The sequence below is a fragment of the Muscardinus avellanarius genome (assembly GCF_963383645.1).
Source record: "Muscardinus avellanarius genome assembly, chromosome: 1".
Taxonomy (NCBI): domain Eukaryota; kingdom Metazoa; phylum Chordata; class Mammalia; order Rodentia; family Gliridae; genus Muscardinus; species Muscardinus avellanarius.
Window position 1 is genome coordinate 103,600,348 of NC_137786.1, and position 26,791 is coordinate 103,627,138.

Here is a 26,791-nt window from a genome sequence, read left to right on the forward strand (position 1 = left end):
AGATCCTGTTTCAACATAAAAAAGGGCCGGGCATGGTGGCGCACGTTTGTAATCCCAGCATTCGGGAGGCTGAGACAGGAGGATCACAGTTCGCGGACAGCCTCAGCTACTTAGTGAGGCCCTTTGCAGCTCAGTGAGATCTTGTTTCAAAATAAAGAATAAAAAATAAGGCTGAGGAGTAGCTCGGAGGTAGAATGCCCCTGGGTTCCATCCAGAACTGCAATAAATAAATAAATAAATAAATAAATAAATAAATAAATGGGTTGGAGGTGCAGCTCAGAGCTAGAATGCTGCCCAGTACACCCCCCAGCATACACATACATTTTTGTTTTTAATGTTTTAAAAAGGGAGCCAGGTGCAGTGGCCCGTGCTATAATTCCAGTACCTGGGAGACTGAGGAGATGGCAGGTTCAAGGTCTGTGTGTGGAAACTTAGCAAGACCCCGTTCCAAAATAACAAACACATTAGGTCTGGGAGTATAGCTCAGAGGTAGAACGCCCCTGGGTTCCACCCCCAGTACCAGCTAAAAAATAATTTTTAAAAACAGGAAAAATAAGCTGGGCGTGGTGGTGCACACTTGTAATCCCCACGCTTGGGAGGCTGAGACAGGAGGATCGCACAGGTTTGAAGCCAGCCTCAGCTACTTAGTGAGGCTCTCAGCAACTTAGTGAGACCCTGTTTCCAAATAAAATATAAAATAGGTCTGGGAGGATAGTCGGGAGGTAGGAAGCCCCTGGGTTCCACTCCTAGTACCACAAAAAAACAAAAAACAAAAAAAACTATTATTCTAAGCCGGGCATCGTGGCACACGCTTATAATCCCAGCATTCTAGAGGCAGAAACAGGAGGATTGCAGTTGGAGGACTGCCTCATCTACTTAGCGAGGCCCTTGGCAACTCAGTGAGACTCTGTTTCAAAAAGTAAATGAATACAGCCGGGCGTGGTGGCGCACGCTTGTAATCCCCGTGTTTGGGAGGCTGAGATAGGAGGATCGAGCAGGTTTGAAGCCAGCCTCAGCTACTTAGTGAGGCTCTCAGCAACTTAGTGAGACCCTGTTTCCAAATAAAGTATAAAATAGGTCTGGGAGTATTGCCTGGAGGTAGAAAGCCTCTAGGTTCCACCCCCAGTACCACACACACACACACACACACACACACACACACACACAAAGGAAAAATAATTCATCCTTTTTTTTTTTTTTTTTTGGTTAAAATACAATTGCTTCAAAATAAAATCCAAACGGAATCCATGGCCTATGAGGCCATGACAGTTTGGCCCCTGTGGGTCTTTGCCCTCAGTCTGCCCTCTGCTCCAAGCCCTGCCCTTCGCAGTGCTGCTGCCCTCCAGCTCCTTGCTGTTCCCACAGCAGGCCAGCCTTGCCCCACTGCACAGCTTTCAGGCCCGCTGCAGCCCCGCTCTCCAGAGCGCCCCTCCAGCACTCCACCCGTGGGCCTCTTACCCCGCTTTCAGCTCCCCTTCCTCCCCCTCCCCAGGGCAGCTGCCTCCACTGCTGCTCATCGCTTGGTTTAGTTGGTTCAAAGTGTTAAATACACTTATCCGTGTATTTGCTTATGTGTGTATTTTCTATTTTCTGTTTCCCTCTACAGTGGAGGCACCAAGAGAGCAGAGACCCCATTTGTTTTGTTCATACTATAGCCCTGGACCTGGCACCAACTTAGTGCTCAATACATATTTATTGAATGAATGAGAAAAAAAAAAAAAAAACGAGTAGCCTTCTGCTTCCAAGATTTATTAATAGTGAACCATCCTTTTTTGGCTCGTCTGCCCCAGCTCCCAACCCCAATCAATTTCGCCACTCCAGGACTTCAGCAGAATCCCAGAATATAGGATAGACGAGACCTGGACATCATCCAGGCCTCTGGCTTCCAAACCTGTGTTTTCTTTCTTTAATGCAGTAAAACCATTCTTTTAACCCAAATCTCTCGTCGACCCCTACATATCAAATATACAAAGCGAGAGCTGCCTCTGTTGAAGGAAATACATGGAGCTTATAGCTCAGAGAAATAATTTGACGTTCACTGGGCTCTTTCTTCTGCTCACTTTGTGGTATGGATAACAGGCAGAAGCCCAGAGAGGGGCCGTGACCTGCCCTGAGACACACAGCCTCCAGGGCCCTCAGTCCAGTGCTCCTTCTACAGCAGCAAACTGGATGCTTGGAGTCTTTCCAGCCAGAGCAGAGGGAGCTCCCAGCAGTGCCTTCCATGTGAGGGCCTGGAGCCTCCTCTGGGTATCTAACCCCTCAGCTGCGGGTCCCAGGATCAAGTGAGGGGCTGGCTGGAGCTTGGGCTGGAAGTGCAGGGAGGTTGGATGTGGAGGCCCGGTGTCTGTGTTGCAAGGCCAGAGGGACTGGGGGGCTGGGGGCTCGATGACTGGGAAAGGCTTCCTGGACAGGCAGTGGCCTCTCCCTTCCTCAAGATGAGGCTGTTGAGCTCCTGGAGCAGCTGCTCCTCCAGGGACCCCCGTGCCTGGGGGCTGCTCTTTGGAGGGGGGCCGGGCGGGGGCTCAGGTGGCCTCTCCTCCTGGCCAAGGATGCTTGCCGTGGAGATAAGAGGTTGGTCAAAGAACCTCGGGCTGGTGAGAGGGGTCTCTGGCTTGGCTGTCCACTCCTGTGTGGCGAAGGAGGCCGAGGTGTCCTTGGTGAGTTCAGGGAAGTTCCCTACCTCCTCGTATACTGGCTCCTCGTACACAGGCTCCTCCAGCTCTTCTTGCTCCTCCACAGATCCTTGGGATGACTTCATCGGCTGCATGGGAGCGGGCAGGATGGGCACAGAGTTAGAGTTGTTAGATTTGTGTGTATGGACAGTTCTGGGGTTTGAACCCAGGGGCTTGAGAATACTAGGTAAGTTCTCTACCACTGAGCTACCTCACTCGCCCTTTTTCATTTTATTTATCTATCTATCCATCTATCTATCTGTTTATTTATTTGCTTTGTGGTACTAGGATTGAATCCGGGGCATTCTACTGCCGAGCTACACCCCAGTCCTATTTTTTAATTTTTATTTTTAAACAGGGTCTTGCTAGATTGATGAGATTCTCATTACTTGCTGAGGCTGTCCCCATACGTGAGAACCTCCTGTCTCAGCTTCCCAAGTACTAGGATTACAGGTGTATGCCACTATGCCCAGCCTACCCTGGCTCTTTTTTAAAAATTTATTTTGAGACAGAGTCTCACTAAATTGCCCAGGCTGGCCTTTAACTTATGATCCTCCTGCCTCAGCTCTGAGTACCTGAGATTACAAGCATGCGCTACTGCACCCAGCTATATTACTGGATTATTTATCGCTAACATTTATAGAGCTTTCCCTATGGGGCAGATGCTGCAAAATGCTTGGCATGAGTGATTTCAGAACAACCTTGTACACTGGGTTACACTGTTTAAAGAGTGAGCTGAGGTGCAGAGGATCACTTGGCTGCCCAGATCACACAGTGAGGAAAGGGTAGTGGTGGCCTGGAACCTAGACCTGTCTGACTCCAAATGAATTACCCACTTTTCCTTTTATTTCTCAGATTCCATGCCATTTTCTCCCCATATCCTACCATCTCTCATTTTTTTTTTCTGTAGTGTGTGTGTGTGTGTGTGTGTGTGTGTGTGTTGCTGAGTATCAAACTCAGGGTTTCATACATGCTATGTTCTACCACTGAGCTATATCCCCAGCCACCCATCCCTCATTCATATTCACACACACACACCCTGATGGCCTGCATCAGATCAGACACAGAGAGCACACCAGGGGCTGGGTAGTGCAGAGGAACACGGAGCTGGCAGGCACACAGCTGGAACAGGCATGGTACTCACAAAGAACATGGACAGGGTCCTCCGGTTGTGTAGTCGCCGCTGGGCACAGGTGGGGTGGGGATGAGGAGGGAGAGACACAGAGACACAGTGAGGCCTGGCAATAGGAGTGGGGGCGTAGGGGTACAGAGAAGGTAGAGGGTCACAGTGAGCACCAGGGGGCACTAGGCTGGCAGGCATGCCACTCCCTGCTGCAGCATGGCAAAGGCAAGGGCAGAGCAGAGGAGGCTGGGGCAGGCTGGAGGGAGTCTCACCAGGGTCTGATTGGCAGAGAGGAGGGTGGCTCCACTGTCATCCCCACGGATGGGCAGCAAGGGCATGGTGCCAAACTTCTGACGGGCAAGGTCAGAGGAGGAACGGCACCGTAAGACCACTGGCTGCTGGTCATCATGCTAGGGCAAGGGAGAGCAGTTGTCACTGGTGAGCTTGGGAGGCACTGAGAGGTACCCAGCCCTTGGCCTGCCCTTCCCTCACCTGGGCTTTGAGGATGCTGGTGGTCCAATCCCACATCTCATCCTCATCGGTGCAGGACAAGTAGCTGTTGGTGATCAAAGTGGATTTAAGGGAGAGAAGGATTCACAGTTCTATGGAGGGATGGAGGAAGGAAACAAGGAGGAAAGAGGAAGGGTGCAGGGCTGGGCTGGAGGGGAAGCCAGGCCAGGAGGTACTCACAGGTGCATCTTCTCCAGAATCAACGTGAAGCCCCACCTGGAGGCAAAGGAGAACATTGGTGAGGCGGCCATAAAGACCAGAGGGGTGGTGGCAGAAAGTTCTAAAAGTGTGGACTAGGGGAGGAAACTCACGGTGTGGGAGGCTTTAACTTCTTACGGATTCCCAGGTAGACCTTGGCACCTTCCAGAGGCCACTCCCGTTCTGGTTTAGAGCTCTAAGAACATGAACAGAGTCAGTAAGATTGAGAGTCAAGAAAAGATCATCGTGAGTGAGGTCAAGAGGTCCTAGGAGAGCCAGGTATGGTGGCACACGTTTGTAATCCAGTACTTGGGAGGCTGAGACAGGAGGATCGCAGGCTCGCGGCTAGCCTATTTAGTGAGGCCCTCTGCAACTTAGTGAGACCTTGTTTTAAAATAAAGAATAAAAAATAGGGCTCGGGGTGTAGCTCAGAGGGTTCTATTCCTGTACTGCAAAAAAAAAAAAAAAAAAAAAAAAAAAAGTAGTCCCAGGAGCCTTTGACTATGTGATCACAGGGTCAAAGATTTGGTCAAGGTCAGGGAAACAAAGAGATTGGTGAGAGCGTGGTCTGTGGAATTAGGATCTGGCATAGACAAGACTCCTGCTACATGCCCACTGGGCACCCCACCCTCTAGTGCCAGGGCCTCACCTTCTTCTCTTTGAGCAGCAGCAGGCAGCGACCACGCAGCAGAAAGAACCTCTCCTGGAAGCGGCTTCCCAGCAGGCGGGGTGGCTCCTCACGACACCGCAACAGCCCCACCCGGGGGCTCTCACGCCGGACACCTGGGCACAGGTGGAAGTGCTGGGTGGAGGACCCCGGGGAAGAAGCCTGGGAAATGCTGGCTGAGGAAGGAGGCTCACCTGTGAAGAGGCAGCCAGCCTGGGCCAGGGAGACTTTTCTCAAGAGCAGGGAGGCTGAGCAGGGCTCAGGGAGCTGGCACCATTGCAGGGCCTGCTCCAGGACCTTTTCCTTGGGGTGCAATGGCCGCTCTGAAGGAGCAAGGTGGAGGCAGGTATCAGTCAGAATACTCGTCCAAAGCCCGAAGCCCCCAACTCATCTCCCACCAGTCACTCATTCACTCTCTTATTCAACTCTCTCCTCCACCCACAGCATGTATAGTAGCACCAAGACTGTGCCAGGCACCATGCTGGCCCTGGCGTACAGTACTGAGTGTGCTACACATGGCTGCCTCCACAGAGCCACAGCCAGCCAGGGAGCCAGCAATACACAGGTAGTCAAGCGAAATAGCTGCAGACCAGGAATTGCTTTGACATAAACAAAAAGCTGAGATAGAGTTAACGGGACAGCAACTGAGGTAGCAGAGTCAGGCAAGGTCTTTCAGAAGTTGCATTTGAAGATGAGACTCAGCGATCGAAAGAGTCAGGAAGAACGAGCCAGGCTGAGGTCGGGTAAGACCTTATGTGATGAAACATAGAACAAAGGCCTTGAGTCAGGAGAGATGTATCTGGGGAGCGAAGTAGCCAATGTGGCCACAGCACAGGGCGGATAAGAGAATGGGTGATGTGAGAAGAAGTCTGTGAAATAAGCAGGGTCTGTCTATAGGCCACGATAAAGACTTTGAATCTTATTTTCAGTTCACTGGGAAACCGCCAGAGCATTTTAAGCAGGGGAATAGCACCATCTGAGTCATGCTTGAAGTGTTCATTTGGCTGCTACACAGAAGATGGTCATAGGGAAGTAAGAACATATAATACTGTCCACTTACTCCCTTTCTGGGGCCATTTATTTTAGTGGCTAATGTTGGGAGGCAGAAAAAAAATAATGGTGACTTCTAGTAGGGTGGTGGTAGCACAGGAGATGGAGAGAAGTGATAGATTCAAATAGAATCAACAGGACTGTGGGTGGGTGTGAAGACTTCCCTCTAGGGAGCCCCAGAGGACTCCCAGTTTTCTGGCCTTAATTCCTGAGTGAATAGTGTTGTTATTTGCTGAGGGGAGGAAAACACAAAGTAGCCTGGGCTTTTTGTTAAGGGAGGTATCTAGTAATTGAGTTTGGCCTTAGACAATAAATCTGGTATTGGAGATGGAACCCAGGGGCTTTCTACCTCTGGGCTACACTCCCAGCCCTATTTTATATTTTATTTGGAAACAGGGTCTCACTAAGTTGCTGAGAGCCTCACTAAGTAGCTGAGGCTGGCTTCGAACCTGTGCGATCCTCCTGTCTCAGCCTCCCAAGTACTGGGATTACAGGCGTGCGCCACCACGCCCGGCTTAAATCTGAGATATTTTTAAGAAATGGAAATGTCAAGTAGGTAGTTGGATACATGGGTCTAGAGTAACAGGAAAGATCTGGGCCAGAGATAAAAATTGGTGGGACACTCCTGTAATCACAGTACTCCAGGAGGTTAAGACAGGAGGATCACAGGTTTGAGGCCAGCTTCCACAACTTAGTGAGCCCCTCAGCAACTCTGCAAGATCCTGTATCAAAATTAAAAACAAAAAGGGGGCTGGGGATGTAGCACAGTAGTATGGCACATGCCTAGCATGTGCAAGGTCCTGGGTTCATTCCCAGAACTACAAAAACAAAAACAAAAAACCAAAAAGGGCTGAGGTGTAACTCAGAGGTAGAATGGCCCTGGGTTTAGCCCTTAGCACCAAAATGTGGAATGTCAACTTATTAATAGCATTTAGAGCCACAGGAATAGGTGAATTTGCCTAAGGACAGATGTGAGTGGAGAAGAAAGTGCCTAGGATTGAGCTGTGGGTCCTACCAGCACTTGGAGTCTGGCCAAAAGGGGAAGAGAAGCCTCCTGTGTAGAAGGGTAGAAGGGAGGCCAAGAGCTTGTGGGTCCTCTAAAGTCAAGAGAGAAGAGTACTGAGAAAGAGGAAGTGGGCCAACTGTCATAACCATCTTCTCATGTGGACACAGGGATGAGCATGGCTTATTGTATTTGGTACCACAGAGGTCACTGATGACTTTAACCACATGACCATGAGCACGCGCACGCGCACATGCACACACACACACACACACACACACACTCCTACTCACCAAGCTCTCCATGCTCAAGAATCTCAAATGTCACCCACAAGTCCGTCCCTGCTGCAGTCCCTCGCATGTCCAGTACCTGGTTAGTCAGCTCCTCAGCAGTCAGTGTTGGGGACACCTGGGATCCAACCAGAGACCCACGCAGGTCACACTGTTGCCCCTGCCCCCATCCTCTTCTCATCTTCCCTCCCGTCCTTCAGGACTGACCTTCAGGGTGACACAGTTGTCTGGGTGCTGCTGCTCTATATAAACCTCCATGATGAGGTCTCCAGCCTGGGACAGCTGAGGGGGACAGAGGAAGACGCCAATGGTCAGGAGAGCACAAAAGATGGAAACCGCTGAAGTCAGAGGACTCCTCAAGGTGCCTCATGCTCACCCCTACAAAGGTCTCCTCCCACCCTATATCATCACCCAGGCTCTTAGAAGAGGGAATTTGAGGAGCTGTGGAACCCCATCTTTAGCCACATGTGGCAGTGCCACACAGTGGTAGGGAGAAATCACATCTCCTAGGTTCCCACTCTGCCACTCACTACAGTATGACCTTGAAAAAGTGACTCTCTAGGCTGGGCGTGGTGGCGCAAGGTTGTAATCCCTGCATTCTGGAGGTAGAGACCTAAGGATCGAAGATCACGGTTCCCCCACAGCCTCATCTACTTAGCGAGGCCCTTCACAACTCAGTGAGACCCTGTTTCAAAAGTAAAAAGACTAAAGCGGGCGTGGTGGCGCACCCTTGTAATCCCAGCGCTTGGGAGGCTGAGACAGGAGGATCGTGTAGGTTCGAAGCCAGCCTCAGCTACTTAGTGAGGCTCTCAGCAACTTAGACCCTTTTTCCAAATAAAATATAAAATAGGTCTGGGAGTATAGCCCAGAGGTAGAAAGCCTCTGGGTTCCACCCCCAGTACCACCAAAAAAAAAAGTAAAAAGACTAAAAACTAGGACTGAGGTTGTCGCTTGGAGGTACAATGCCCCTGGGTTCCATCCCCAGAACTGAAAAACAAACAAACAAACAAACAAAAACACCAGAGTGACTCTGTGGGCCTCCGTTCTTTATTTATTTTCTATTCTTTTTTCAAACCTGAGCAGTCCTCCTGTCTCAGCCTCCCAAATGCTGGGATTACAAGTGTGCACCATCACACCCAGCTTTATTTATTTTATTTTATTGTTTAAAAAAGACTACCAGTCAGGCGTGGTGGCGCACACTTGTACGCTTGTAATCCCAGTATTCAGAAGGCTGAGACAGGAGGATCATCGTTTGTGGACGGCCTCAGCTACTTTGTGAGGCCCTTTGCAACTCAGTAAGACCCTGTTTCAAAATAAAGAATAAAAGCCACGCGTGGTGGTGCACGCTTGTAATCCCCGTGCTTCTGTGCTTCGGAGGCAGAAACAGGAGGATCACGCAGGTTCGAAACCAGCCTTGCTGATTTAAGAGACCCTGTTTCCAAATAAAATATAAAATAGGTCTGGGAGTGTAGCTCGGAGGTAGAAGGGTTCCATCCCCAGTACCACCACACACACAATAATAATAATAATAATAATAATAATAATAATAATAATAATATAAAAAAATAGAGCTGGGAATGTAGCTGAGATAGAATGCCCCTGGGTTCCATCCCCAATACCACACACACACACACACACACACACACACACACACACACAAGACTACCTATTTCATGGAGTTGTATGATGCTACAGTGAGATCAGAGGTACTTGGAATAAAAGAAGTCCTCAGCTGATGTTTGCTTTTGTACTTACTATCCCTGCTGCTTAGTCTGACTTTACTAACTCTTCCTTGGATCTCTTACACTTAGAAGTGGGGGCTGCTGTCACCATTTTGTAATGAAGAAATCATCACGGTAGAATGAGTGAGCAAACCCACTGTCCACAGATTTTCCTCTTTGGGCTTCCCCTATCTGCCAAAGAACTGAGGTTCGAGCCGGGCGTGGTGACGCATGCTTGTAATCCCAGTACTTGGGAGGCTGAGACTGGCAGATAGTGTGTGGGTTTGCAGTACTCAGCTACTTAGTGAGGCCCTCTGCAACTTAGTGAGACCCTGTTTCAAAATAAAGATGAAAAAATAGGGCTGGGGATGTAGCTCAGAGGTAGAATGCCCATGGGTTCAATCCCCAGTACCAAAAAAGAAAAGAAAGAACAGATTCAGAGGGACAGGCTGAAGAGGAAACTTCCTCACCTGGGCAGAAAGGCACCTTCCTATCCTGATGCCCCGCCTGCCCCACTCAGGAGTCTAAGATTACGATGAGTTACCTGCACATCCTTCCAGGTGGTGATAAGACTGACCTCCAAGTCAATCTGAGCAACCTGGTCAGAATCAATCTGTGAAAGAGCCAAAAGTTGGTTTGGGAGCTTCTGGAAAAGGAGGGAAGCAGGGCCGACCCCAAGACCAAGGAGACCTGGATAAGAGGGCTGGAGGCCTGAAGGGACAGGAACCATGGTGTGGGGAGGTTGGGGATGAGGTTATGGGAGAAAGAGGCTCTGGGAGGTGGTTCCTGATGTAGAGGGACATCAGAGGGCTGGGCTAGGGACTGCTGGGGTGGGCAGGATCCAGAGAGTCCAGGTCCCGCAGAGGTAGGGGAGAGAGGTTGTAGGTCAGGGTTCAGAGAAACCTTACATCAAAGACAGGGACGTAGCCATCGATGAGCTCCTGCAGCACCCGCACCTCGTGCTCCCCCCGCCCATCCGTCTGGAACACGCTGGGTGCAAACAGCAGGGCCAGGTTCCGAGTGCACATCTGGTTTAGAGCTGCACATTTCTGCACCCTGCAGAGGGGTACCAGGGTCATGAGGAATGCAGCTTTTGCTCCCCTCCCCCTCGCCAATGCATCCATTCATTTAGCAACACTTATTAAGCCCCTACTATATGCCGGACCTGAGGCTAAGCGGGACATGGAAGTGAGTAAGACGTGTTCCTGATCTCAAGGAGCTCAGTCTATGAGGGGACAGTGAAGGCATGGGTGATTATAAATACAGCAGGCATCAGCAATCTTTTATGTAAAGGGCAGGTAGTCTTTCAGGCTCTCAGGCCATATGGTCTCTCAACTTTGTTGCTGTAGAGAAAAAGGAGCCATAAAAAATATATGGACAGCCGGGCGTGGTGGCGCACGCTTGTAATCCCCGCGCTTGGGAGGCGGAGACAGGAGGATCGCGCAGGTTTGAAGCCAGCCACATGCGCTGGCTTAGGAGACTCTGTTTCCAAATAAAAATATAAAAAAATAGGTCTGGGAGTGTAGCCCGGAGGTAGAAGGGCTTCCAGGAACCCCAGTACCACCAAAAAAAAAAAAAAAATATATATATATATATATATATATATATGGACAAATGGGTGTGGCTTTATACTTTATTTACAAAAACAGGCAAGGGGAGGAAGAAATCTATAGTTGACCAACATTTACAATGCTGTATAACCACTACAACACAGCCAGGGATTCACCCCAGAATCACTCAAAGACCTCTGTCCCCAAAAGACTGGTAAAAGTAGACCTGTATTTGATTTGTCTTTGTATATATCTAGCCTTTTGCCTGGCAATGAATAATAATACAAAGTAATACTGATTGCTAACTATTTCTTTTCTTTTCTTTTTTTTTTTTCTTTTTTTTTTCTTTTTTTTTGTTGTGGTACTAGGGATGGAACCCAGGGGCATTCTACCTCCAAGCTATATCCCACACCTTTTTTTTTTTTTTTTTTGAGGTACTAGGGGTGAAACTCAAGGGCATTCCATCTCTGAGCTACACCCCCAGCTCCATTTTTTATTCTTTATTTTGAAACAGGGTCTCACTGAGTTGCAAAGGGCCTAAGTAGCTGAGGCTGTCTGCAAACAGCGATCCTCTTGTCTCAGCCTCCCAAATACTGGGATTACAAATGTGTGCCACCATGCCTGGCTTCCAGTCCTATTTTTTATTCTTTATTTTGAAACACAGTCTCACTGAGTTGCAGGGCCTCACTAAGTAACTAAGGCTATGAACTGCAATCCTCCTGTCTCAGCCTCCCGAATGCTGGGATTACAAGCGTATGCTACCATGCCTGGCTGATTGCTAACTATTTTTGAGGCTTACTCCATAACAGACGCTACTATAAGAACTTCACATGGACCATCTCATTTAACCCACACATATGAGGTGTATGCCATTCATTAAATTATCTGCCTTTTAGAAACAAGGAAACTGAGGCTCAGAGAGAATAAATAACTCATTCAAAGCCACATTGCTAGAATAATGGAGCCAAACAAAGCCTAGGTCTGCCTCATCCCCAAATTCATGTGCTGAATCTTTATGCTACGACACCTTCACTTAACAACTCATTCATTGTGAAATTCATGAATCCATGAAACTGTGGAACTGGATTGTGGTGATAAAGGGTCAAGAAGGGAGCAGGAGGCCAGGCTGTACTAACCGGTAAAGATGCCCAATAAGGGTGGCCAAGGTGCGGCGATTGACCCGGGGCAGGCAGCCGATCACTTCTTTGTATTTCTCCAGGCGCTGATTCTTCTGGGGCAGTTCTGGGGATAGAATGGAGGAGGGTTTGGAAAGGATGCAGGGAGGAAGAACAAACACTAGAGTGGACAGAGGGATTTTTAGACAAACCGATCCAGGATGAATCTGTTTCCCTTCCACCTCCCCCTGAGACAAGTCTCTGAATGATCCAGGGTGGGGAGCACAGGGAGGGAGGCTGCCCAATCCCACAAGAGACCCTGTGGATTCTGGTGTCTGGGCCTTGCTACTTAGGGATCTCAGGAGTACCAGCAGCTTCCCTCCAGCGAGGCAGCAACCGAGCAGAGGTCACAGGGTCATCAAGTTCTCGAAAGAAGCGTTTGAGCGTGTCAGTGACATCTTCCACAAAGTGCTCCCCTGGCCGGAGCTTCACTGACCTGGCATCCCGCCGGAACTCAGCCAGGAGCCTCAGGCTGCGGGCCCGAGCGCCCCCCTTCCGATACACACCTTCTAGCCGGAGCCCTGAAAACAGCCAGCAGTCTCTGTTCATCACTGTGCAAAGATGTAATAGCACCACCCAGCAGCTAGTCTATGACCCCTACACACACACACACACACACACACACACACACACACACACACACATTCTGTGGCTGTTGGGGATAGGCGGGTAAAGGAGGAGGAAACCTGTGTCTCTGTGGTTATTTATTTATTTATTTATTTATTTATTATTTTTGCGGTAACAGGGATTGAACCCAGGGATATTCTACCTCTGAGCCATTGCCTCAGCCCTGTTTATATTTTTGTTTTGAACAAGGTTTCACTAAGTTGCTGGGAGTTTCACTACTTGTTGAAACTATCCTTGAACCTGTGATCCTCCTGTATCAGCCTCCCAAGCACTGGATTACAAGTGTGCACCACCAGGTGGCTGCCTCTGTGGTCTTGATTCAGCCCTCTGCTGGAACTTTCATTTCAGAAAGTCCTTCGCTGGCCAGCCATAATGGCACACACTTACAATCCCAGTACTTGGGAGGCTAAAAAAGGAGGATCACAGGTTCAAGGACAGTTTCAGCATTAAAGACTCTCATCAACCTAGCTAGACTCTGTTTCAAAATAAAAATAAAAAGAGCCAGACGTGGTGGTGCACGCTTGTAATCCTAGCATTCAGGAGACTGAGACTGGAAGATCGAAGTTCACAGATAGCCTCAGCTACTTAATGAGGCCCTTCGCAACTCAGTGAGACCCTGTTTCAAAAATAAAGAAATTAAGCCAGGCATGGTGGCACACACTTGTAATCCCCGTGCTTGGGAGGCTGAGACAGGAGGATCGCACAGGTTCAAAGTCAGCCTCAGCTACTTAGTGAGGCCCTCAGCAACTTAGTAAGACCCTGTTTCAAAATAAAATATAAAAAATAGGTCTGGGAGTATAGCCCGGAGGTAGAAAAGCCCCTGGGTTCCACCCACAGTACCAAAAAAAAAAAAAAAAAACCTAAAAAAAAAAAATAGGGCTGGGAGTATAGCTCAGAGGTACAGTGCCCCTGGGTTCCATCTCAGTACTGTAAAAATAAATAAATAAACAAACAAATAAATAAATATAAAAATCAAATAGGCCTGTGGAAATAGCTCAGAGGTAGAATGCCCCCGGTTCAATACCCAGCCACACACACACACACACACACACACCTCTTCCTTGACACACAGCTTCCTCCATCATGCTCCATCTCTCACTGCTTTTATTTTTAAATAGCATTCTCCGAAATCACATATATGTTTATTTTCTTGGTACTGGGGATTGAACTCAGGGGTATTCTACCTCTGAGTTACACCCTTAGCCCTTTTTATTTTTAATTTTGAAACAGAGTCTTGATAAGTTGCTGAGGGACTCACTAAGTTGCTGAGGCTGGCTTCAAACCTGTGATCCTACTGTCTCAGCCTCTCATGTACTGGGATTATAGGCATATGCCATTATGCCCAGCTGAAATCACATTATAGTTCATTATCCACAGATTCTGTACTTGAGCACTCACCTGCTCACTAAATCTATTTGTAACCCTGAAATCAGTAAGTCATCCCTTGGTATCCAGCACCATTTGTTTCAGCACCATCTCCCTTACCCCACAAAATAAGAAAATTCATGAATGTTCATGTCTTTTATGTAAATCAGGGTAGTATTTGCTCATAACTTACACATATTAACTTGTATACTTTAAATCCTCTCTAGATTACTTATAATGACTAATATCATGTAAAATCTGTGTAAATATTATATTTCTGTTGACAGAACAATGACAAGAAAAGTCTGTACATGTTCACTAGAGATGCAGTTTTATTTTTCAAATATCTTCCATCTTCAGTGTGTTGAATGCACATATGCGGAGCTAGCAGGCACGGAGCTGACTCTTCTTCTGGTGCTCTGCAGTCATTGTGAATGTGTACAGAGTAGGAAAAACTTAAGCCCCATCCATGCACGCGTTCCTAGCTAAGGTCTCAAACTGTCAACAAATGCCCTTTTCACAGCAATATTCAGAGTCATAATTTTCACATTTTTGCACTTTCTTTTTTGTGTGATACTGGCAGTTGAATCCAGAGGCATTCTACCTTTGAGCTACACCCCCAGCCCAATTTTATTTCTTATTTGGAAACAGGATCTCACTAGGTTGATGAGAGCCTCACTACTTGCTGAGGCTGTTCTCGAACTTGTGATCCTCCGTCTCAGCCTCCCAAGTACAGGGACTACAGGTGTGCACCACCATGTCTGGCTATGTTTTTGTACTTCTTGTAGGTAATTTTCACTGTTTAAAATGCCCCAGTATAATGCTGAAATGCTGTCTAGTATTTCAAAGAGTGAGGAAACTTTCCCTTACAGAGAACATTCACGTGCTCATACCTGAATGAGACTGATAAGTTTAATTCAGGTTTGAGTTATGTGGCTGTTGGCCTCAAGTTCATTGTCAATGAATCAACCACATATACTAAATAAGGTATCTTTAAACAGAAATCATAAAACAAGCCTTCATAATATTCAGTTGATAAAAAATGTTGTAACCAGAAGTTTACAGGAACCCACACTTGAATATCCTTTGGGGCAATGACTCAGTATTCACTAATTAAGTGTTTGCAGTAGCTTCACAGAACATAACCACATATAATAAGAACTGATTATATTTGTTTTCTCATTACCCATCTCTCCCACTAGTCCGCGAGCTTCATAGGGCCTTCTCTGTTCACGGCCATATCTCTGTCTGGCACATGTTAGTAAGTCAGCAAACATCGGTTGGATGAATGTGGTAGTGCAGAGACCTTGAAGGGGAGGGCACCACACACCCCCACCTCATGGGGCCTCAGACTTCAGGCCTCCTTTGAACACAAGGGAGCGTGAGAAGAGGACAGGAGTCCAGGGAGTGGGGGAGGCACTGAGTGAAGCTACAGCCGAGGTATGGAGAATGTCATTCGCCACTCATTATCCATGACTGGTAAGCACAGCTCTCTGAAGGATTATAGAAGTGTCTTTGGGTTTTTTTTTTTTTTTTTTATGGTACTGGGGGTAGAACCCAGAGGCTTCTACCTCCAGGCTATGCTCCAAGGCCTATATTTTTAAGTATTTTATTTGGAAACAAGGTCTCACTAAGTTGCTGAGAGACTAAGTAGCTGAGGCTGGCTTCAAACCTGTGTGATCCTCCTGTCTCAGCCTCCCAAGTGCAGGGATTACAAGTGTGCGCCACCAAACCCAGCGGGGTGGTTTTTGGGGTGTATTGGGGATTGGATCCAGGGCTTTAAATTCCCCTTACTTTTCTGCAAGATTTTCTTCTCAAAAGTCCAACCTTCTAAGATGTTTATAATAAAAATATACTCTATTTGGTCCTTACTTGGGCTGGAGAACAAAATAAAGGCTAAAAATGCAAAAAGAATTCTGAGGACCATTTGGTGTAGATGTCCTTCATGCCTAAAAGCTGTTTTTTTTTTTTTTTTTTTTTTTGGTGGTACTGGAGACTGAACTCAAGGAGTTCTGCCTCTGAGCCACACCTCCAACCGATTTTATTTTTGAAACAGGACCTCACTAAATTGCTGAGGCTGGCCTCAAACCTGCAATCTTGCTGTCTTCGCCTTCCAAGTACTGGGATTACAGGCATGTATTACCATGTCCAGCTGGGAAACCCTTATGCACAGAACACTTCGCTCAGGCCTCCAGTGATGCTGCTGCCTGCAGGGCTTGGCCCTGGCCTTGTAGCTGTCGCTTTCTGTTCTCTGTGGCTCACAGCCTCAGCCCGTTCCCAGTGCTACTCTCACCATCGTGAGTCAATAACACTCACTTCAGCCCTGAACACACCCTGCCTGCCAGGCCCTGCACCCCATGACCACCATGCATCATCAAACTGGCACAACTGTCTGCAAAAGGACTGTTAGCCCTACTTCACAGATGAGCGAACTACGGCTCCGAAAAACAAAGCATCTTGCCAAGAGGCTTGTAGCCTGCAGTATCTGGAGGCAAAACTCTGGTGAGTCAGCCCCCAACCCCGACTGTGTCCACACTGTCCACCCCTCACCCTCAATGGCTCAGGATTAACCAGTGTCCACTTACCATGCTGAGTGACAAAACTGATGCAGGCGTCCACAATGATGGGTATGTCCCCCCGGCTCATCTGCTGCTCCTGCAGCGCTGTGCCGCCCCCGCCAGCAGCACCCCCAATGGCTGCATTCCATGCTGAAAAGTCCAGCCGGCCCTCCCCCTGCAGATAGAGGGTCCTGAGACCCAGAGGCCTGCGTCAGAACCAGCTCCCAAAGGTCCTCTGACTGAGGCTCAGAAGCCACCAGCAGAGGGCAGCAACACGCAACCCAGATGTTTCCTGAACTAGGGATCAAAGCAATGTTGAGGATGCAGGCAGTGGTCCAGAAGGTCAGGTGAAGAGTGTGCTGGGCTCCCAAAAGGAAGCCTGGTGGTCAAAGGCAGGAGCAACATTTACCTTCCAGTCTCTACCAGCACCAAATGCTCTTTTTTGTCTGGAGTATCAGCTGCAGAGACTACACCTAGGAGGAGAATGGTTGGACATCGTCAGCATCATCATAATCTTCATTGTAGTGAGTGTGTTTATTAAGTGCTTAAGGTATGTAAGCACCAGGCTAGAAACTTTAGGACCAATGCTCTATTAAATCCTAAATAAACAGCTATGCACTCTTATTTTCATGTTATAGGTGCTACATTACAGCTCAGAGGTTAGTGAGTTGCTTCACGCTCCTGGCTATAAGATGGGAAAGCCAAGCCTGAAGCCAGGTCTCTTGTCTCTAAAATCCTAAAACATCATCCTACCCTGATCCTCTTTTGTAAGGAAAGACAGTAATAAGGGTACTCAGCCCCATCTTCCAGTCCTCAACCAGCAAGAGAGTCTGAATAAGAATGAGAACATTTGCTGGGCGTGGTGGCGCACGCTTGTAATCCCCCTCCCCCCAGCTTGGGAGGTGGAGACAGGAGGATTGCGCAGGTTCAAAGCCAGCCTCACTGGTTTAGGAGACCCTGTTTCCAAATTTAAAGGATCTATCTATCTATCTATCTATCTATCTATCTATCTATCTATATGCCAGGTGCATACTTATAGTCCCAGCATTCGGGAGGCTAAGACTGGAGGATGGCAGTTTGCGGACAGCCTCAGCTACTTAGTGAGGCCCTCTGCAACTCAGTGAGACCTGGTTTCAAAATAAAGAATAATAAAAAAAAATAGGGCAGGGGGGTGTAGCTCGGAGGCCGAATGCCCCTGGGTTCTATCCCCAGACCCGCAAAAAAAAAAAAAAAAAAGTATATATATGTGTATGTGTGTGTATATATATATGTATATATATGTGTATGTGTGTGTGTATATATATGTATATATATGTGTATGTGTGTGTGTATATATATATGTATATATATGTATGTATGTATGTATGTGTGTGTGTGTGTGTGTGTGTGTGTGTGTATATATATATATATATATATATATATATATATATATATATATATTTGGGAGTGTAGCCCGGAGGTAGAAGTGTTCCCAGGAACCCCAATACCACCAAAAATAAAATAAAATAAAAATAAAATAAAATAAAAAAGAATGAGAACATTTGATGGGTACTTCCAAGTTGCCTCCTGCCAGGCTTTGTCATGAGGGTTTACAGGTATTACATTTTTTTGGGGGGTCTGGGGGTGGAACCCAGGGGCATTCGACCTCCGAGCCACACCCCCTGCCCTATTTTTTATTCTTTATATTGAAACCGGGTCTCACTGAGTTGCAGAGGGCCTCACTAGGTAGCTGAGGCTGTCCGCGATCCTCTGGTCTCAGCCTCCCGAATGCTGGGATTACAAGCGTGCGCCACCACGCCCGGCTCAGGCATTACGTTATTTTAACCTCCCTGTAGCCCTTTAAGAAATGCCTTACTATTGCACCCACTTTAAAGATGAGGAAACTAAGACACAGAGAGATTAAGAGACTTGTCTAAGAGTACACAGCTAGGAAGTGATGGAGGTGTGGTCTAAGTCTGGGCAGGCTGACTTCAGAGCTTATGCCTAAAGCCACTACATCCTGCTGTTTCCCATAGAGACCCCCAAATAAAGATGATCCGCTCTCATCCACCCTTCAGCCCTGTCCCCACCCCTGCTTACTGATCTCCTGTAGCCGCCGTAAATGCACCATGTCCTCGGGGGCTGGGGGGCCAGGGCCCGGTGCTGGACACAGGAAGAGGTGGTCACCACGAAGGAGGCCGAACCCTGACAGCCAGAGGCCAGGGGCCAGGGCTGTATGTGAGGGGGACCGCAGCCACAGGCGGCCCAGCCGCAGCAGCCCTGGACCCAGCAGCTGGTGACAGCTTAGCGGCGAGAACCACTGTGGAGGCAGGAGGTGGCGGGGAGGATGGGGAGAGAGGAGGTATGAGGAAAATGGGAAGAGAGGAGGCGGGGAGGACAGGGAGTGGGAGGCATGGGGAAGACGGGGTGGTGGAAAGGAGAGTGAGAAGATGGGGAAAAGCAGAGAAAGAACGAAAAGAAAGCAGAAGGAGAAGGAAGGGGATGTGATGGGGAGAGAGCAAAGGAGAGACCCAAGGGGGAGACAGGATGGGTAAAGACAGGAAGGAAATGAGCTCAGTCCCCTCTAGCCCACAGAGAGAAGACCTGTGTGTCAGCCTTTTGCCTTTAACTGGGCGCGGAGGTAAGAAAGAGTGGGCAGCCAAAATGTTCTACCTGGAGGCTGTGGTACTCTGGGAAATCCCGCCACCCAGAGGTGCTAGGGAGAGGTTTCATGGAAGAAGGGGTATTTGAGGTCCACCCCAAAGCATTGCTTCTCAAACTGCCCATAGTCCCCGCCCCTCTCTGAACGGCTCTCTCTCTTTTCTTGAATGGAACTCAGGGCCTCTTGTATGCTAGGCAAGAGCTCTACCACTGAGCTACATCCCCAGCCCTTTGTTCTTTCCTTTTTTTTTTTTTTTAAGTTTCAATCTACCACCATCTGATACCTTTGTTAAAAACAACAAAAATGAATTACCAGAAAACTGATGAAAAGAAACAAAGACATATAAGCCCTTAACTTGTATAATCAGATTCAACACATAAAATTACTCTGTCAAATTGCTATAAAAGATTTAAAATGCTTGCGCTGAAGTTTCGTGCTTATCCTGTCATGGAACGAAACAAATCATGTGGGGACCAGTGGGTGACACTCTGCAGACCACACTCTGAGTAGCACTGCCTTCAAGGATGAGCTTGGGCTGGGACATGGGTCAGTGGTAGAGCACTTGCCCAGCATGTGTAAAGCCCTGGGTTCATCCCCAGCACCACAAACAAACACATAAACTGCTAAACTCTTGGAAAGATCATGAGATGCACCTGGCTGTGAGGGCCACAACAGAGCCAAGACACTGTACTGTTAGTGGGAGGAGGAATCACATGAAGACGGGAGAGTAGGGTCAGTGGCTAAAGCTAAACACTTCCTGCAGAGAAGCATCAGCCGCTGTGGAGATGACCTGAAGAGGCCAGAATGCAGCTCTTGGACTTTTAACATGAGAAGTCACTGATGATCTTCAGGTAGCAGCTTAGGAGAGTTTGTGCAGCGGAAGGCAGCAGCAGGGGGTTAAAGGAGGAATTGCAGGCTGCACACGACTTTCTGAGAAGTTGTCAGGAGGGGAAGAAGGGTGCCAGGGTGAAAAGTTGAAGGCGGAGCAGAGCTTAAGGAAGAGCTGTTTTAGGATGGAGAGATTGTCGTCATCATCATCATCATCATCACCGCCACCATTATTATTTCAACACCCACGTATGGAGGGCTTGCGATGTGTGGGCCTCACATGTCACGTACTCCCCATCCCCAGGAGGTGAGTCTTTTACACCCACTCTGCAGACGTGGAAAAGCTCCTGAGGCAGAGAGTTGTAGGACTCAAGTCTCAGGATGTCTGACTCCGACTCTGGGGGCCTGAACTTTAAATGTTGGGTTTGGGGTCTAGGATGGAGAGATTGGCTTTTTAGAAATGGAGAAGCTGGGAAAGTAGCTTTGCCTCTGGGCCTGCTGAAGAACTGGTGGGGGCAAGGGAACATGGTGGGAGATGGGGGCAGCTGCTCTGTGGGCAGAGGCTGGGGCACATTGAGGACTGGGGCCAGAAATCTAGAGACAGAGGCTTGATTTTTAGTCCTGTGCTCTGCTGCCTTCTAACTCTGTGACCTTAACCCAGTGACTTTAAAACTTTTAAGACTTAGCTTCCGTATGTGTAAAATAATAATAATCCTTTTACCTGTGAGGACTGTTGTAAAAAGTAAATGAGATTGTCAATGGATAGTGCTTAGGAGGGGACCCAGTACAGACTAGGTACCTTGTCAACTTCAGCTGTTAGTGGAGGGCCATGCAAAATGAGGCAGGACAGGGACAGCAGGGGACAGGGAGAGGTTTGGGCTACCTCACCTTGCCCATGGCACTGGTCCAGGCCTCCAGACTGTCAGCTCCATCTGTGCCAAAATGCTGGATCCTCCCTCCAGTGAGAATGAGCTCAAAAGAAAAGGGGAGCCTGCAGAAAAGGTGCAGTCAGGGAGGAGACCGAGGGCAAGAAGGGCTACTGGCTGGGGCCTGGGAAGGGCACGGGGGGGGGGGGGGGGGGCTCTCTTACCTCTCAAGGTCACCTGAGTCAGCAGGTGGGGGGCTCACGCCCAGGCACACAACATCCTGGGGCTGGATGAAGCTGAGGGGTTCTGGGCTGCTTTCTGATGCAAACATTTCCAGAGCTGCTCCCAGTACACACCAAAGGAGGGGAGGAGCTAAGTGGGAAAGAGATGGTCAAGAGGGCACCGGGCCTCTGTCCCCTACCACTGGAGTTCCCATTTAGCAGATTCTATACAGTGCCAAGCCTTCTACCCATGTATGATCCTACGTAATCTTCACATAGCCCTATGAGGTGAATATTACAGTCAATCCTCTCTAGCAGTGGGGAAACTGAGGGTCGCAGTTTGAGTAGCTTGCCCAAGTCACATAGGTAGTGAGGAGGTAGAAAAGAAATAGGCAGATAGGGAAAAGGCCTCGGTAGAAAAAAGTTTATTTCCAGAGTTTCCTGAGGGGCGACAAATACCTGAAATTCCAAAGGCTCAGAGATAAGAAGGCCAGAGCTTCACAAAGCCATCTGTTTACTAATCAACAAACCCACCGAGCAAGTCTGGCATTCCTGAAAGGAGACCCTTCAAAGGACTTGCAAATACCCTATGCAAATCCTGAGAGCTGCTTCCCAGAATTCCCAAAAGTCACCCTAACCAAAAGCGGACTTGCAAGCGGTCAGGCCTTTGTCTGATCTGATGGCAAATTGGGGCTTTCCCTCTTGGGATCCCCTCCCCTTTTGGGGAGATTTTCCCTCTCTTGCATGTCGTGTTGGCCCTGAGAGAAAGTAGTTTGCAACTGATGGGCGACACTCGGGTAGTGACCCTGAAGGCAGCTACTGGACCCCGGAGTTCCGACCGCCCCTTTGGGGTGTTCGGCCACTTTTCTCTATTCCCTTCTGGCAGATCGCACAGACTCTGGAAGAAAGCAGCCTGCACCTGAAGGCAATTCGGCTTGGGCTACTCTCAAGTATTGTCCTGAAGGCAGCTGCTGGACCCAGAGTTCCAGCCCCTTTGGGGTGTTCAGCCACCCTCCCCCTATTCCCTGCTGCTTCCAATAAACCTTTTACTCCCCTTCCTGAGGTCTGCGGGGGTCATTCTTCGCTCTCCGTAGACAAGAACCCAGTAAGGAAACGCTGAGTTCCTTCTTAGGAAACTCCGTTTCATCTCGAGGAAATGCCGGGTTTCCTCCCAAGGAACCCCTGTTTCAGTAGGATCGTGGTTTGGATGCAGAATGTCCCCTGAAGAGGGGCAGTGATGATGTCAATCATCAACCCCCGAGGGCTCTAATCTCCTCAGTATGTAAGTCCATTGTAATGGGTTGGGTGGTAATCTAGGCAGGTAGCGTGTGACTGGAGGGGAGGGGGCGGGTCACTGGGGTGTGGCCTTGGGACTAGACAAATGTCCATAACCCCTTTCTTGAGCTCTCTGTGCTATGAGAGCAGAGCCCTTGGGTGTTCGTCCTCTTCCCCCATCTCTCTCTCTCCCTCCCTCCCTCTCTCCTTCTCTTTCCCTCTCTCTTTCTCTGCTTCCCACCACATTCTCTGAGCTCTGCAGATGTGACCCTGCCTAATATGGACTGAACTCTTTCAAATTTCCGGAATGGTGAGAAAATAAGCCTTCCTCTAAGTTGTGGCGGTCAGGTATTTTGGATTATAGCAGTGACTGAGAAGGCTGACTGAAGCAGACAGCGTATAAGCAGAGCAGGAATCTGACGCAGACAGTCAGACTTCAGAGCAGAGGCTTTTAACAACCACTCAGGGCTGACACCTGGCACGGTCCCTCTTTCGCTGCCAACACCCCAGCCCACTGCCGGGTAGGGCCTCACTTTCCCACCCCAGCCCTGTCCTCCCTTTCCCTCAGTGGTACATTCATATCTGGCCCACTTTCTGGACCTGTCTCCTCCCATCCCTTGGCTCCTGCTCACCATCCCGGCCCCTGCGAGGGGGTGGGGGTCCAGCCTTGCTGCTGATGGGACCACAGTACAGAAATCCACTGTAAGTGGCAGGTATCACCACCTCGTTGTATATACCAGGGGACGGGTCTGCAAGGGGAGAAGAGATGAGGGCGGCCAGCGCAATGGGTGGCCTGACCCCTTCTGGGGAAGGGATCCCAGGGGAAGACCACGGGACCCAGATCCACTGGCAACATGGCCAAGGGGAGCCCAGGGGTCTGGATCCCTCTTTATCCACGATGGAAGAGGGTGGCAGGGGTGTGGGGTGTGAGGAGATAGAGGCCTCTAGCCCAGGGCTTGTCTGCTACCTCTCCCCACCAGCCAGCTGACCCAGAACGTGGGCCGTTCTGTGTTTTGGCCCCTCCAGCCTGAGCAACAGAGACCAGCATCGTTTAGCTGACCGCTCCTTTGAACAGTCAGACTGTCCTCAGGGAAATGAAACCTGACCCATGTATTGACCCTTTCAGGAGGCAGCACCTGACACATCCTGACCCACCTCAGGCCAGGACCTCAGGCTCCATAAATCATCTCTTGAGCTCAGAAAACAGGCCCAGGGGAGCTGAGAGATTGGCAAATTGCCCAGGCTGGGTCATTGTGATCAACCAGGCAGTGGGGAAATTGAGGTCCCCTGGAAGAACCAAATCACAGGTTGGGGCTGAGAACTCTGAAGGGAAAAGAGAGGAGGTGCTTGGGGGATGACCTGAAGGTAGAAGGCCAGGAAAGCTGCCATTGATGGCTGAGGGGGACCAGGACTCCTCGCCCTCCGAGGTCTCAACAGAGAGGAGCTGGGTCATGTTCTTCAGCAGGTTGGGTCCTGCCACAGCTGCACACAGTGCCTGTGGGGAAGGAAGGGCTCCATCAGTCCCAAACCAGAGAGCCCTGGGGACGTCCTCCGATCACCCCAAGCAGCCCCACCACTCGAGTCTAGGCATTCCAATTCAGATGCTGTCCCCAACCTGTCCCTCCTACCTGGAGAAGCTGGCTATGATCTGGATACTGAGGGTGGGGCTTCCGGAAGAGACCCAGCCGGTACTTTCGGGAGATGAACTCTCCCCGGGGACCAGGGGTGGAATCTGGATGTAGCCCTTCACCTGGGGGTAGTGCCCCTGCCCAGAAGCGGTTGGCACGATCATTTCCCAGGACAATGAACAACTGCAGAATGGCAAGGAGCCAAGGCAAGTGACCAGAAAGCCAGGGTCCTGGACACTTCAATCCCGGATCCAGGCTGGGTAAAAGGCCCCCGTTTTTTTGGACGCTGCCCTTCCATCCCTGCCTCCTTCTCCCTCCACAGACCTCTCACCTGCACTATCTCATTACTCCAGACACTTGTGTCCAGCTTCAGGCTCTGTACCTTGGAGATCCCAGAACCCAGGGCCCGGTGCTGACCTGTTGTGTGTGCGGGGCATGTGGCATGGGCATCCTGAGCCCTCTGCCCCGGCGCTCCTCCCTCTCCCCGTTTGGGCTTGAGGCCACAGCCCTCACCTGCACACTGCTTGCAGATGACCACCCCCAGGTTGACAGCGGCCCAGTCTGGGCGGGAGGCCCCACAGTCTGCACAATGCCGGTTTGCCCGATTTGACCAGATCTTCTCAGCCACCTCGTAGTCAGACAGGGTCTCGGTTACTGCTTCCTGCAGAGCGGCCGCCCAGCTCTGCCGAGCCCCCCCAGACTCGGCCGTGAAGCTGAGGGGTGGACAGCCAGTCCGTGGGCATGGACCTCCCCCCAGGTCCCATCCCAGTGGCCATTCCTGCAGGAACCGCCACAGGCCACATCTGGGCCAGCCCAGATCCTCTGACATTTTGACCTTGCCCACTGGATCTCATCAGTACATATCCACTAAAATCCCACAGAGGAGGCCTCCAGCCCTCTGCACCCTTGTGCCTCCCCGCAGAAGCCCCCCAGCCTGGCCTCCCACCAGCCTGGGGCCCACCTGAAGCAGCGCTGAGGGGTGAGCAGGTCGAAGCTTCGGCTCTTGGTCTCCCGCACGCTGCAGCCCTGCAGCTGGATGAAGCAGATCCCGATGCCCAGAGAGAAAGCCTGGTGGAGTCGAGTGGGCGCCGTGAGTTGCCAGAATGGGCGAGGCTAGGCTCCTCAGACCCCGCGCAACCCTCTGTACCTGCTCAGTCTTATACAGTGCCAGCTCGCCAGGGCTCAAGGCAGCAAACACCTTGGCCTTATGTCCACGCAGCTCCAGCATGCCGGTGCGGAGGGGTCGGGGCGGGTGGGGGGCCCGGGGGGATCCCAGGAGGCGCTGCTCCTTCAAGCAGGATTGCAGCGTGGAGCACCACAGGTCCCGCTGAGCTGATGGGGGAATGGGAAGCAGGTCAGATGGCCTGTGCTCCCTCCTTCCCACCCCGGCCCAGTGGGCCCCGGCCCTCACCCTCGCTCTCTGTGCGGAACACGAACACCCTCTGGCCTGTGATAACCTGGAACTTGTTGTCCTTGCTGCCGCGGGTCATCTCGATGGCAGTCAAAGGGATCACACCCTTGGGGAAGGGGTCCTGGAGAGAAAGTTCAGTGACTCATGGGGACAAGAACTGAACCATGTGTGCCGACTCCTGGGTCGAGCACCAGCTTTCATGAACCGGTATTTGGTCTATAAGCAATGGTCACAGCTGCTGACCAGCTACCGTAAACGCTACATGAGGCAGGCGGTGCCCCCCCCACCCCATGAGGGGCTTCACTGCTTCCAATCCTGAGCCCTCACTCTCCATCTCCCGAGTCTCCACTTAGCATTGCTGGCCCCCACCTTGTCACTGCCGAAGTACATCAGACTCCTCCCGTTGAATTGCACGAAGCGTCTCTGGAAGACATAGTTTCTGAGGAAGGAAGGGGTCAAGATTGGTGACTGGGGCAGCAAGGGTGGGGGAAATCACAGGGCCCAGGAGCACTCGGGACCAGCTCCCCACCTCCAGCCTCCCTCCTCCCCCTTTCCTTCCCAGCAGCCCCACCCCTGAGGCGAGAGCTTGTCTAGCCAGCCACTGAGCAGGGGCATGGGGTGGTCTGTTGTGGAGGAGAAGCTGGCATAGGGCGAAATGGTCTCCTCCGCGTCCAAGGTGAGTAGTGAGAGGTTGGAGTCCCCAGGTAGCTCGAGGCTGGCATAGCCAGCATCCTCTCGTGCCTCCAGATCCTGTCTGCTGGACCTTGTGGGGGCCAGGAGAGGGAAGAACATACATTAGAGCCAGTACCCAGTATCTTGAACACCCTCTTTCTCATTTCTCCATCCCCACCCACAGGCACGTAGTAGAATGCCTGGCAGATATTAGATCTGCCTTTCAAACAGGGGATAGGGAAGTTGGGAACCAAAAGATTATCATGGAGCTTCTTCCCTGAGCAGATTTGGAACTTTTACTAGGAGCACTGCAACCCTCTCCTCTACTATTAGCATTATTTGAGTGGAAATACAGGGGAAAGACTGTAGATGACATCTTGTCATGGTTGCCCTGCTAGTTTGTTTTCTTTCTTTCTTTCTTTCTTTCTTTCTTTCTTTCTTTCTTTCTTTCTTTCTTTCCTTTTTCTTTTTCTATGGTACTGGGGATTGAATCCAGGAGGATTCTACCTCCAAACTACACCCTCAGCCATATTTTTAATCTTTATTTTGAAACAGGGTCTCACTAAGTTGTGGAGCACTTCACTAAGTAGCTGAGGCTGGCTGTGAACCTGCGATCCTCCTGTCTCAGCCTCCCAAGTACTGGGATTACAAGTGTGCCCCACCATGCCCGGCTTACTGTTTTTTTGTGTGGCTTTATTTATTTATTTATTTATTTATTTATTTATTTATTTTGTGGTACT

General features: G+C 49.9%; 1 protein-coding gene across 2 annotated transcripts in view; it reads right to left on the reverse strand.

Moving 5' to 3' along the window:
• Window positions 1–2,278: 2,278 nt before the first annotated feature.
• The window catches only part of ARAP3 (ArfGAP with RhoGAP domain, ankyrin repeat and PH domain 3), a gene marked incomplete at both ends in the record, with an annotated part of 31,195 nt that continues 6,682 nt past the window's right edge, over window positions 2,279–26,791 (reverse strand). Inside the window, 29 exons of one of the 2 annotated variants that reach the window (XM_080712916.1) lie at window positions 2,279–2,761; window positions 3,817–3,855; window positions 4,068–4,205; window positions 4,288–4,351; window positions 4,486–4,521; window positions 4,617–4,699; window positions 5,153–5,286; window positions 5,365–5,493; window positions 7,517–7,631; window positions 7,721–7,795; window positions 9,779–9,847; window positions 10,143–10,290; window positions 11,921–12,026; window positions 12,268–12,480; window positions 16,537–16,700; window positions 16,919–16,982; window positions 18,589–18,808; window positions 20,867–20,969; window positions 21,069–21,216; window positions 22,973–23,089; window positions 23,700–23,835; window positions 23,969–24,151; window positions 24,300–24,385; window positions 24,482–24,681; window positions 24,930–25,036; window positions 25,116–25,300; window positions 25,380–25,500; window positions 25,749–25,818; window positions 25,951–26,142. In XM_080712916.1, coding sequence (XP_080569042.1) covers window positions 2,279–2,761; window positions 3,817–3,855; window positions 4,068–4,205; window positions 4,288–4,351; window positions 4,486–4,521; window positions 4,617–4,699; window positions 5,153–5,286; window positions 5,365–5,493; window positions 7,517–7,631; window positions 7,721–7,795; window positions 9,779–9,847; window positions 10,143–10,290; window positions 11,921–12,026; window positions 12,268–12,480; window positions 16,537–16,700; window positions 16,919–16,982; window positions 18,589–18,808; window positions 20,867–20,969; window positions 21,069–21,216; window positions 22,973–23,089; window positions 23,700–23,835; window positions 23,969–24,151; window positions 24,300–24,385; window positions 24,482–24,681; window positions 24,930–25,036; window positions 25,116–25,300; window positions 25,380–25,500; window positions 25,749–25,818; window positions 25,951–26,142 — 3,928 coding nt within the window. The remainder of the gene's footprint in view (window positions 2,762–3,816; window positions 3,856–4,067; window positions 4,206–4,287; window positions 4,352–4,485; window positions 4,522–4,616; window positions 4,700–5,152; window positions 5,287–5,364; window positions 5,494–7,516; window positions 7,632–7,720; window positions 7,796–9,778; window positions 9,848–10,142; window positions 10,291–11,920; window positions 12,027–12,267; window positions 12,481–16,536; window positions 16,701–16,918; window positions 16,983–18,588; window positions 18,809–20,866; window positions 20,970–21,068; window positions 21,217–22,972; window positions 23,090–23,699; window positions 23,836–23,968; window positions 24,152–24,299; window positions 24,386–24,481; window positions 24,682–24,929; window positions 25,037–25,115; window positions 25,301–25,379; window positions 25,501–25,748; window positions 25,819–25,950; window positions 26,143–26,791) is intronic. The other variant, XM_080712915.1, reaches the window with a different exon arrangement.